At 36.0% G+C, this 12408-nt stretch overlaps 1 protein-coding gene across 1 annotated transcript; it reads right to left on the minus strand.

The window, feature by feature from the left end:
* Positions 1-1852: 1852 nt before the first annotated feature.
* Positions 1853-9384, minus strand: FGB (fibrinogen beta chain). Its single transcript, XM_086704054.1, has 9 exons — positions 9252-9384; positions 9016-9036; positions 6632-6823; positions 5968-6151; positions 4783-5010; positions 4138-4251; positions 3656-3781; positions 2867-3152; positions 1853-2252 (listed from the first exon to the last, which is right to left on the minus strand). Exons 1-9 carry the CDS (start codon positions 9321-9323, stop codon positions 2021-2023), a joined length of 1455 nt encoding a protein of 484 aa, XP_086560180.1. The 5' UTR covers positions 9324-9384; the 3' UTR covers positions 1853-2020.
* Positions 9385-12408: the final 3024 nt, after the last annotated feature.

Genomic DNA, 12408 nt, shown 5'->3' on the forward strand with positions numbered 1-12408 from the left:
GCTCTAAGGATTCATTAGATCTTCTGTGAGTTTGTAAGGGGTTGAGCAAAGGTCTGAGGGATACTGCCCTTGAATTGGGCTCTTGCCATCTTCCCATCCTTGATTCGATGGACTTTTGCTGTGTAATCAGCCTTGCTGCACAAGTCTTACTTCTGGGCACCTGAGTGGCTCAGTCAGTTAAACATCTGACTCAATTTCGGCTCAGGTCATGGTCTCAGGGTTTGTGAGTTCGAGTCCTGCATCGGGCTCTAAGCTGACAGCAGGGAGCCTGCTTGGTATTCATTCAGTCTCCCTTTTTCTCAGCTCCTCCTCAGCTTGCTCTTTCTATCTCTTTCAAAATAAAAATAAACGTTAAAAATTTATTTTTAAATTCTACTTTCAAATATTTCCCATGTGAAGTTTCTGCATGTGACTTTATTAGAAAATGGGTTCTATACAAAAAAGTGGGGGGAGGGTTATCCAAGATCTTGATAATCAGTGGATTTAGTCATCCACGATTTATGAATTTATGAAAATCGTGCTTTCTGACAGGCTGGTGATTCTGGAATCAAAGGTGAATAAGAGGTCATGATTAGTAAAACAGAAAGGTATATAAAACAGAAATTGCAGTTAAAGTGAGGCTTAAAAAATGAACAGTAAATTGTCAGATAGCGTTGGGAGAAAAATGCTATTAATAATGGCAGCATCATATAAAAGGGCCTGACCTTCTCTGGAATGGTGGAAAATTCACTGTGACGAGAATGTAGATGTGTAGTGAAGGGGGCAGGAGAAGGTGCTGGGACCAAGTAGCAAACCATTTTCACCCCAAATCAAGGAATTTGGATTTTAACATTTAGATTACACAAAGCTGACATTAAGCAGGGAGGTAACTTGATCAGAATTTCCTATTTTTAGGACACTCTATGTGATGGCAGAGTAACAGATAGAGTACAGGTAGGGGTGAGACAGAACCTATGGCAGGGAAACCAGGTAAAAGTTGAAATTGGATTTGATGAGGAATCAAAAGAAGGACAGCATTTCTGTGATAAAAACTTAATAACCTCTGCTTAGATGCAAAGGTTAAGAGGCTGAGCTATGGGACAATAAGTTTCTGTGAAAATCAGTGGCAATGATGCTACATTAGGGAAGGAGAGTCTAGGGGCAGAGGGTTGCCCAGGGCAGTGAAATGATGGGAGAACAGAGGATAAAGGCAGTATTGAGTTGATATATACTCATTTCTTGGGAAGAAGTAGAAAGAACACAAAACCCACTTCTACTTTAGTTCCGGTGTTATCATGGAAAAAAACAAAGATCCAACTGATGTCAGTAGGCATAATTTCCAGGGACAATAGGCAACTGCTGCTTCCTACCCCACTCTTCCTCCCAAAAACCAATTGATGAATATCAGACCCTCATTGTTCTCTTGGGATCTCTGATCCCAAAGTCTAGCTAAGGGGCAGCGTAGTGGTTTTCCCATGGTGCAGAGTGAGATTTTGAATCTTCATGTGTTCAGTGCCAGTTTGCTAGCTGCTCAAAGTTGTGATTGTTTCTCTTTTCTTCCAGGTTCAAAGCCTAACTCATTGATCACGTGGATTACAAAGTAAGAATAATTTATTTGCAACAATGACTAGTTTAACTAATAAGTCTTTTTGAAAGTTTTTTTTGTGACGGATCTTATATAAACAAATGGTATTAAAGTGGGCTTTTGAACATAACTTTTTAGTTTGCCTAATACCTTTTCTACAACAAGGATAGAATATTCCTCTTCCTAATTTGAAACTTTCCGCAACTGAAATTGAAATTATGAAGTGTTCACAATTACTGTTTTAGTTACTCCTCGGTGAGAAATACAAAGGAAGAATACAAAAATAACTCGTGTGCTATTTTTAATGTCATTTAGCCTAAATACTTTTTCCCAAAAAGTCACACTCACGACCTTTTGATAGTTTTAGAGGGATATAATGTGTGAAAGCATATTCCAATGACATAATATACAAAAATGTTATTACATATAGAAGAATAAAAATCTATGTTTTGGGGGTTATTGCCGTGGGAAGAAGGGTCTGATCTTCATAGACATCTTCTTCATTGAATACCAGGACCCCTTCCAGTTCATCCATACAACTCCATCATCTGTGCCGTGTTTCGCCATGTCCCAGCTGTAATGTCCACCCCAGTAGTATCTGCCATTTGGATTGGCTGCGTGGCATCTATTATACCACCATCCGCCACCATCCTCTTTAGAGCACTGCTTTTTGGGATCTGCAGTTATCCTGAAAGAAAATGTTTGTGGTTATTAGAACTGCAGGGCCGTCAAGTAAATTCTTTGCAAAGTGCCCTCAGAAGAGTGCTGCGTACAGTGATCCTTCAAGTTATACGCTGGTTCTGTGAGTAAAGTCACACTAGTACACAAAATGTCTTCCCTGCCCTACAACAAGAAAGGGAGAGAACTGGGCCTATGTGACAAGTCCATCTGTATTTGTTTCTTTAAACTGACATGACAGCTTTCAGCCGCCTCAGTGTTAGAGAACCCTGGAAAACAAAATGGAGGTTTCAATATACACTTGAGAATATATAGATCTAGAAATCTATCTAAACGCTCACTATGTAAAGGGAATGTTCTCTCGTTCCAGTTCCATATTTTATAGTTGTATAACTTTCAGTCAATTACTTAATCTCTCTGCACTTCATCTGTAAAGTGAGAATAATAATAGCAACCTGATAGTGGAAATGTCTTAGAGTGATATATAAAGAGCTTCGTACAGTGGCTAACACACGGTAAGGGCCCAAGAAATGATAGCTATTAATAACATGAGCTATCATTAATGATTCTAATAACAACATCCATAGTGGCTTTTAAAGCAGGAGGGGAAAACACAATACATACCAGCCATCATTGTCCCTGTCGTACGTGCTGAAGTACATGCTGTTGTGAATGGTCATGGTCTGGTTCTCTCCCACCAGTTGAGAAGCTCCTTCTATGAGGGCATTGCCAGCTGTTCCCTTATATTTGTTCACTGAGAGCTGGTATTTGTTGGCCTCATTCTGTACGGTGAATCCTCCATAGAGTGCCTTCACCTTATCTCCTTTCCAGTCCTCCATTTCAATCAAAAGTTCTGTGGGACCCATGTTGGTAAGCTGGCTAATTTTATCATTTCCAAGCCAATACTCACCTAAAGGAAAAATAAAGTAAAGCCTCAATAGAAATAAAACGTTTGGAAATGAAAAACTGCCTTTCGGGGTGCCTGGGTGACTCAGTTGGTTAAGCGTCTGACTCTTGAATTAGGCTCAGGTCGTGAGATTGAGCCCCGGGTCAGGCAGGCTCTGGGCTCACAGTGGGGAGCCTGCTTGGAATTCTCTCTGCCTCTCTCTCTGCCCCTCCCTGACATGTGTGTGTGCGAGTGTGTGTGTATGGGTGCTTGTGCAGTCACACACACTCTCTCTCTTTGAAAATAAATAAACATTTAAAAAAAATAAAATAAAAACTTTTTCTTCCCTTATCTTTAACTTTCACATTCTTTTTGTAAACTCTTCTTAACCTCCTAAAACTCCTAAAAACTCCCAAAGACTCCCAAACTCCCAAAACTCCTAAAGACTCTCAAAGCCATGTTTTTTTTGTAATGAAAAAAAATTTTTTTTACCCAAGGATGATTTTATTTTGTACTCCCAGTTTTACCTGGTACACCACAGTACTTTTTCCCATCTGCATTAGTTGCAATATTTCCAAATCCTTGTTTATATGGATCCCATTTCCTGCCAAAGTCAACACTACCATCTTGACGATTCTGAATTACTGTCCATCCTTTGGTGGAAAGAAACAAAAATAGCATCTGTTAACCGACAACAATCTCACTTTGAGGAGAATGTCGAAATTCCTCATCTATTTAATTTATTTTATGCCCAGCTATGTTTAGCGCTTCCAAATGTGTACAATAAGGAAAGAAATATGAATGGAAAACTTAAAGTCTTTGGAGACTGCAAGTGCTTTATCTCACTCCAAATTGTGAATCATAGATATTTTATAACCTTTAAAATATCAGGATGAATTCCAAATCAAATGGATCATTGTTAGTTATGTCAAGCTAGGTTTTATTTCTTGGCATTCTATGGCATCAAAATCATTACAGCATGATAGGTCAACCATCATCAAATACTTACCTCCATTCTCTGTGGTCATGTCACAGTATACTCTGTATGGTGTGATAGAACTGTGAGGCTGAATGAGATACATTTCAGATGTTTCACCTCCGTTCCTGATGATTTCCTCACATTCTGCAAACATAAGATAACATACTATATTCAGGGAACTACAACATAATTTCTTGGTCGTTAGTCATCAATTGTGTAAGATAACTGATTACATAAGTTACTGAGGAATGCTTTATTTCAGACATTTGAGAAGAAGTTGTAGAAATTGAATCATCCTTGAAACATCAGTTTTGAGTTCTAGGGAGTGAGAAAAGCCCTTCTCCGCCTTCTTTGTCCTAGGATATTCAGAACCTTCCAGAACACATTGGTAAGGAGAAACACCCACATCCACCTACATTCTTCCATCTATCCAAGCAAGCATGTGCATTAGTCAAGTGGAGCTACCACCATCATTGCACTACAACCTGTTCATCAAAAATTGGCGAATACATTAGGCTATGTCTGAACACAGCATGGTAGGGATGTCCTCATGATGTGCTCTAACGTCATTAGGATTTGTTAGGGAAAAGCCACTAAGCTTTTTAAAGTTACCTCATATTTTTAGAGTGTTTGTTCTTCTGGAACTTTCTAGAAATATGCTTATTAATTAGTTACCTTTGCCAGACACCACAGGAATATTGCAACTGACTGTGCATGGGGTGCGGCAGTATTCCATCTGAGCTGAGACATCCGATTCTAATTTTTGTATTTTGCTTCTCAAGTTTTCCAGGATTGAACGGAGCACACGAAGGTTGATTGGGATATTGCTGTTCACAGTCTCATCTATATACAGTCGGTGCTTTTCCAGCTCTGAGGAGTACTCATTTATTGCATTTTCATTTTCTGGAAAAATGAAATTATGTAGGAATGATGAGCATTTTCTTCTGATAAAAAAGCTAGGTGTATTCATCCATACAGTTGTAATTTCAATTTTCTGAGAATAAACTAATAGCTGCAGAGAAATCATGATATGCAGTTGTACTTAGGGGAAATTATTTGGCCCATGACATACAAATTAACGTAAAGTCTAGTTGCTATATTAGTAATTTACCTTAGGTATAAGCTAAAGATTCTGCCTAATAATGAATCCAATAGGTTCTTTATTTCTCTGGTGAGGAAAAAAGGAGAAAGCAGTATTTAGACCTTCCATCTCAGAAGTTCAACATCATATGGATTGGATACCCTTGATTTACTTATCCATCTCACAAAAGTACACTAGAGCCTTGAAATTTACAAGAGGAATGTCATGATACCTTTGAAAAATGCCCAAATTTAGATAAGCTACTCATTGAAATGCCTACGCCAGTCTTACTCACTAGCTTATTCCTACCACCCAGCCAAGAGCACTCAAGATTCAGATCTCAAGCACTCAAGAGCATTCAGATCTCCAGATTCAAAGATCTGGTAGCATTACCTGCAACACAGTTGAGTATGCCATAGATTACCCTTTTGTATTCAAAACCTGAAGTATTAAATCTATAAGTGCTAAATTTTGCTCTGAATATTGCCTTCTGATTCACAGGTTTCTTCTAGAATAAAAAAAAGGACTCACAGAGATTTTTTTTTTTTCTACACAAAATGATTCTAGCTGAGAATAAGTGCTGAATCATGCTTATATGACAAGTGGGAGGTAAAGGGGCCTAAGTGAGAACCGGAGGGTATTCAGGCTCATACTGAAAGCAATAGACTGCTACTTAAGCTCATCTAGAAAGGTTCATCTTCTCAGAATCATGCATTCCCATGCAGTCAAACAAGTTCCAATTCTAGAGCAGAATCAAACATAAAACACAGGATACCTACCTTTTATTTGTTTCTGCCTGTTTTTCCACATGTCTTTTAGCAGTGTTATATACTGAAAGGTGCTAGAAGAGGACTGGGACACAGACTCCACATTATTATTTAACTCCTCTATACTTTTTCTGATTGGTCTTTCCTGTTTTACCAAAGTATCTTGCAACTGACATCCTGTAGGACACAACACTCCCTGCAAACGAAGAAAATGGCAGGCATTAGAGGATTCGGATTACAGGTATTTGTGAAAATACCACACAGTGAAAACGCAATAATATCACGAGCCGGTATAAAAACTTGCAATTTCATTTTCTGTTATGTAAGTCCAGAAATTCTAGAGTCATCATCATAGTCCTCTGAAGATTAAAATTAGTACTTACCGCAGAAAAAATAAGTAGGGCTGTGAAAATGTTACCACCTGAACAAATGAGGTGGGCAAAACACAAAGCGAAAAACAACATCCATGTACCTCATTCACAATCTCAGGCTCAAACTAAAGAAGACTAGAAAGGAGCCCTTATCCCAAGGCCCAGTAAGTTTTGTAGTTATTTCCAAAATAAAGAAACAAAATAATGATAATAATGGGGGTCAAGGCAACATTAGGAAACCATAATGAACATAGGCTTTCTCTGCATGGGAGACCCATTCCGACAAGAAACACTGATGCACTCACCAGGTCTGGGTCAGCATGAAGACAGCCCCCAGCATCAGGGGCTTTTCTTTCTACTTTCTTTTGGCTGGCCACTGTTTTGGCTGGTCGAGCCCGATAGCCACCTCCACTAACGGGTGGTGGGACAGGTCTCAGGCTGGGAGCCTGTTCCCTCTTCTTGTCGAGGGGCCGATGACCACGGGCATCCACAGCACCCTTGGGGAACCAGGCAGAAATAAATGTAAAGTGTTATCAAAGATTTGAGATGTAACGATTCCAATACTCTCATTTCATAAATTAGGTTATCACATAATTAATGGTTTCTTTAAGGCCCATCAACTGGTTAGTCGTTGGTCTCTTCAGTAACAATAGAAAAACTGCGTGAAAAGTGTTATACCTGAGGGAGTTTTTAAAAAGAGGTCTTAAAATAAAGCTGCATCAGATTATGAAGAGCGATGACATCAGATTCCTGAAACTTATACACTGGAATACATAAAATAGTAAGAAATCTACACTGTCAGGAGGAATTTTCTCAAGCTATTTGGATTACTAAATTCCTGTAATTATTGTTAATTATTTTCCCACTTTCAATTTTTATGAATTAGGCGATCAATTTGCCTAACTCTTATATAACAATATTTAAGAGGTAATACAGATTTTTTAAAAAAGTGAAATTTATTTTGGATTTATTTGTAATCAGACAATCTTTGAGGCTAACGTGTTTGAAGAGGACTAAGGTCTTCTGGAGCCAGACTGCTGGGGTTCAAATCTTGACCCTACCACTCACTAGCTATCCAATCTTGGGCAAGTTATTTTTTCTGTGCTCTAGTTTCCTTATCTGTAACATAGGGATAATAAGAGTATCTGCTGTCTAAGATGATTGTAAAGATTAAATGACATTGCATCTCACACCCTCCAAAGAGTTCCTGACACATAGTAAGTACTCATTATTTCTACTGCAAACACACAGTAGATACTATAGTTTAAATGGCTTTTCCTATACTAATTCCAATCCTAACCTTATCTTATATCAACAAAATTATTTCTTATACCATTCTCATGAAATTCCTACATGATTTCTTTATCAAACACCATAATTTTCTCATATTTAAAATAATTCTCAAGGCATGAGACTAAAATTATTTGCTAACTTAAAGAATATTACCTTAAAACATAATGAGGTGGAAAAAATGCAATGCAATATAAAAGTGTTTGCTTGGATTAACTAAATTGTCATGTGGTCTTTGTCAGCAATTATACTTTGGGGGGGCTTAATTACAAATTAACAAATGACTATATTTGATGAAAAGACTAAGCTCTCCAGCTATTCAGTGAGCCTAGAAGTCATGCAATGACTCTATTTTGAATTTTGCTGTATTTTGTATTTCATGAGGTCCCAGAGCTGGTCTGTTCTACCAGGAATATTATGAAATGTGATTCACCTGTTTATTACAAATCAAATTACAACAGAAGAAAAATATTTTCTTTCTATTTCAGGGTGCCATTGGAGAGAGAGCATTGACCATCTAGCTTTACTAGAGAAAAGGAATTAAAAATATTTAAAGAAATTATATGGATATCGGGGTTCATGAAGATCACTCAGTGAAATAACTGAAACTAGAAAATCCACTTTGGAGCTTAAACTAGTAAACTATCTCTGTAAGGATTAGCTGATGAGTAGAAATGTAAAAGTGCTTAGGTAGGTATTACAAAAGTTTACTCTTATACATTCTTTCCATGCTTCTTAGCTAATGCAATTAACCAGACAAGTATCTCTTTATCTGTATACTTTGATAATTAAAACAACTGAGGTTCCCCTCAAATTCAACAAATGTTGCAAACAAATCCCTTCCTTGAAGTTTACTCTTATTTTTAGTGTGACATACTATGTTGTGCGCAAGAAATTTGATCATAATTCATTTGAGAATACAATTAAAATTCTTTAAATAGTTATCTCCCTAAATGCATTTCTGTATATCTGTTATCTTCAAACCAAGAGAAAGAAAACAGCAGAGATAGTAGTTAAAGAAAAACTGTTCTACGAATGAATAAATTATACTGAGCTACGTGTTTCATAACTATTAGTAATAACAATAAATACTACTTATGACTTAGATTTGCACACTTGAAAAAAACAATCATTTCATTTTCTGTCACTGTATTTGGTCTATTCTGCGTTTAGATTCATTTATAATTTTCATTCAGAAGTTGCCAGTAATTTCAGGAGCTATATATTACTTTCCTTCACCAAAGAGTAAGCTACCACAGCTTTTTTCTTTTAAAATACTGCTTTTTCATTTTTTTATAGTCTTCAAAATTCTTAGATTTGTCCTCATATTGTAATAATGTGTTGCTAGAACTAATGAAAATCACAGTACTCAGGATAACAAGGAGAAAAACAATCTTACCACAGCTCTGTCTTCTTCTCCCTGGGAAAATATAGATAAACAAGAAAACAAGAAATCATTATTTTGTTTTTATGTAAGAAATACTATGTAACATTCTTTAAATAAAATGGGTCCCAATTCAATTTCATAACTAAAATCAATGTTAATTTCATTAAGATAAATATTCACATATGATTATGTTGTTATATTTTATATTAATAACATTAGTAATAATATAATAATTTTTAAATAGTCACCTCATCATAGTAATCAATAGCTTGTGACTTAATAATAAAAGCACACAGTAGTAGCAGTATTAGATTCTTCATGGTTTTAAACTTTTAGAAGCTCCAAGAAATTGTCCCTTACTTATGGACTTAACTGGGAGATCTTCAATCCTATATATAGCTGAAGCCTTTGTTAGGTAGGACTTTAGAAATGGTTACCCTCCTTAGTTAATATTTAATTTGTTGGTTCATCTGTTGGCTGAACCATTTTATCACTTAAGCAACATCTTCCCAGCAAGGCTTATTTACTTGTCATAAAACTATTCTCTGTCGGCTGAATTTAGAAACACCAGGGTATTTCAATTCATTTAATTGGACAATACGAGGGAAAATTAGGGCATTCCTGAAAGAGATGTGTATCACCTTTCCTGTAAATTAATGTGCATGCTGCAGAGGCTCACAAAGAATGTGTGAAGAAATAAGTATTTTTAATCCAACCAAAAAATTTGGGCCTACTTGCAAGGAATCCACTAAAACTGTGACTTCTCTAAAAGTATACAAATGTTTATGCTTTGAAGCAATCACGTAATTGAGTTTTAAAAGAGGCCAATAAATTAAGAATAATAGTATATCACCATGTGTTCATCCTTTCTTTGAGACATTAATCAGATTAGGAATATTAGAACTCATGCCTTATGCTCTGATAAACAAATATCAAAAAGAAAATGCCATCTTCTCTTTTTGCTCTCCCCTCTTTCCACATTTTTTCCTTTATTAATATAAATTAAAATGTTCACACAATTCAAAACACTGTTAAAATAATTAATAAAGATTCCTAAACCAAAGCGTTATTATTGTGATTGGATACATAATTAACACTTTATTTTTTATATTACATTATATAGATTTTAGAGTATATTATATTGTTTATAAAAACAATGTTATTTTACCATTAGTGAAGGCTTCATACATCTATTTCAAATAGCAGCCCAAATAATAAATGTGGTCCATTTGCTTTCATTATTTTCTGTAAGCCACCAAATCCATGTCTCTTATCTTTCTATTTGTTGCAATCAGGATTAGCAATTCTTACAAGAATCAGTGGGGAACTCAAAGTCAAGAACACAAATCCCAGCAAATGTGTTACTTTATGGCATTTTCTGTGTGTGTGTGTAGGGGGGTATGGAAAGTGAGACATTCTCAAGATATTTGAAAAATAATTTTATTTGAAAGATAGCAGGTTATCCAGGTTTGGATCAGGAGAGTATATTTTTGGTGAAGTATAGTTGACATAAAATATTATATTAGTTTCAGGTGTACGACATAGTGATTCTACAATTCCTTACCTTAGGAAATACCACGGTAATCATCTGTCACCATAGGCATTATTACAATATTACTGACTCTATTCCCTATGCTGTACTTTTCATCCCCATGACTTATTTAGTTTATAATGCAAGTTTAGGGAATCCTGGGTGGCTCAGTTGGTTAAGTGTCCGACTTCGGCTCAGGTCATGATCTCATGATTCATGAGTTCAAGTCCTGTGTTGGGGTCTGTGCTGACAGCTCAGAGACTGGAGCTTGCCTCAGATTCTGTGTCTCCCTCTCTGTCTGCCCCTCCCCCACTCATTCTGTCTGTCTCTCTCTGAAAAATAAATAAACATTGAAAAAATTATAATGCAAGTTTGTACCTCTTAATTCCTTACCTATAAACCATGCTTGGAAGCAGATTCTTGATAATGGCACGAGACTCACTAAATTATTTTCTTCTCTTGGTTACATTCCCATAGGTTACATTCCCAAATTTCTTTTAACTCAAATTTATGAAGCTCAGTATTGAGTTTAAATTAAGTAAACTACTTCACTGGATTTTTTCAAATTTGTGTCCCATGTACTAGTACTGAGTAAGTACTGTATTTTAAGACTAGCTTAGTTTTAATTTTTCTTAGAAGAATACACATCTAACCATAAAAGCAAATATATGCATGTATTCATTAAAATGAGATGCAAAAACATTTGTCTACAAAATGTAACTGAGAAAACTCTCATTTTAATATTCTGGACAGGGTCTTATGTTCATGATGTCAAATCCTTACTGATTTGAAAAGACTATCTGATAGGAAGACTAAAACAATTTTTTTCTTTTGACGTAACATTATCATATTATTACTTCATTTTCAAGCACCGAAACTAGTGACAGAACCATTATTTAATTTTCAGAAGCTTATTAATTTTTAAGTTTCTTCTGGCATATAATAGAATCGTGTACAACATTAAAATGAAAATTCCTTTAAATTCCCACTTGTTTTTCCTCTGGTATTCTTGCCCTCAGCAACAGGAGGTGGAGGATGAAAACTACTAGAACATATGTTCTATAAAAGTAGAGACTTAACATTCATTCCACAAATAGATCTTGGGAGCTTCCTATGCGACAGGTAGTATGCTAGAGACACATTTGTGAGCAAGATAAACAAATTCAATAAAAATTTGTAGAATGAATGACTGAACTAGCATTCACTAAAACATGCCTCAGAAGCCAAGCCCTGATAATCATTTATCTTACTTAATTCTTGAAGCCACTAAGTTCTATAGATGATGAAACTGAGGTTCAGAGAGATTAAGTAAACACCCAAGGCATACAGGTAGTAAATACCGTACCGGGACTTGACCCAAGTTCGTCTGATGCTATAGACCATGCTCTGGCCCGTTATACTACATGGCCCAACAAACTATAAACATTATAAAGAATTTACCAGTAGCTTTTTTGGTTCGTTTGTTCTTGTTTTGGCCAGCTCATTGTCTCGGGACTATAAGGTCTCAGACTAGCACACTCACTCTTAGTCTTTATTTTCACCCTCAAGTATGGGTGTGGATGTGGATATTCATGTTGGTATGAGAGGTATGACCAATGCAGTGATAATAACTATGAGACTTTTTAAAATTCTAGTTCTTGTTAGATATTTTTCCTATTGAGTTATGTACAGTTACTCTAACACTCTAAAGTGCCTGATATTACAAAGTAAATTACCATATTTTCAAAGAAAAGAAATAGTTTTGCAGACATTCTGCTTATAAAAATACTTAAAGTTTTAAGAATGTTGATGCCATTGGTGGAAGAGGAAGGGAGTACAATTTGTTCAGTTATATTTTCAGGTCAATAGTACTGTGTTCTTCCTATTAGCTGATA

Source organism: Puma concolor, chromosome B1, assembly GCF_028749965.1.
Source record: "Puma concolor isolate L17-30 chromosome B1, mPumCon1.1.hap2, whole genome shotgun sequence".
Taxonomy (NCBI): Eukaryota; Metazoa; Chordata; class Mammalia; order Carnivora; family Felidae; genus Puma; species Puma concolor.

What these genes read in the sequence shown, in the direction of transcription:
- FGB (XM_086704054.1), bottom strand. Translation starts at nt 9,323, where the DNA reads ATGAAGAATCTAATACTGCTACTACTGTGTGCTTTTATTATTAAGTCA. An exon ending in TTCATGCTGACCCAGACCTG is followed by an intron (nt 6,152 to 6,631) that starts GTGAGTGCATCA and finishes CTTCGTTTGCAG; the next exon opens with GGAGTGTTGTGTCCTACAGG. An exon ending in GACAGGGACAATGATGGCTG is followed by an intron (nt 2,253 to 2,866) that starts GTATGTATTGTG and finishes ATTTTCTTTCAG; the next exon opens with GATAACTGCAGATCCCAAAA.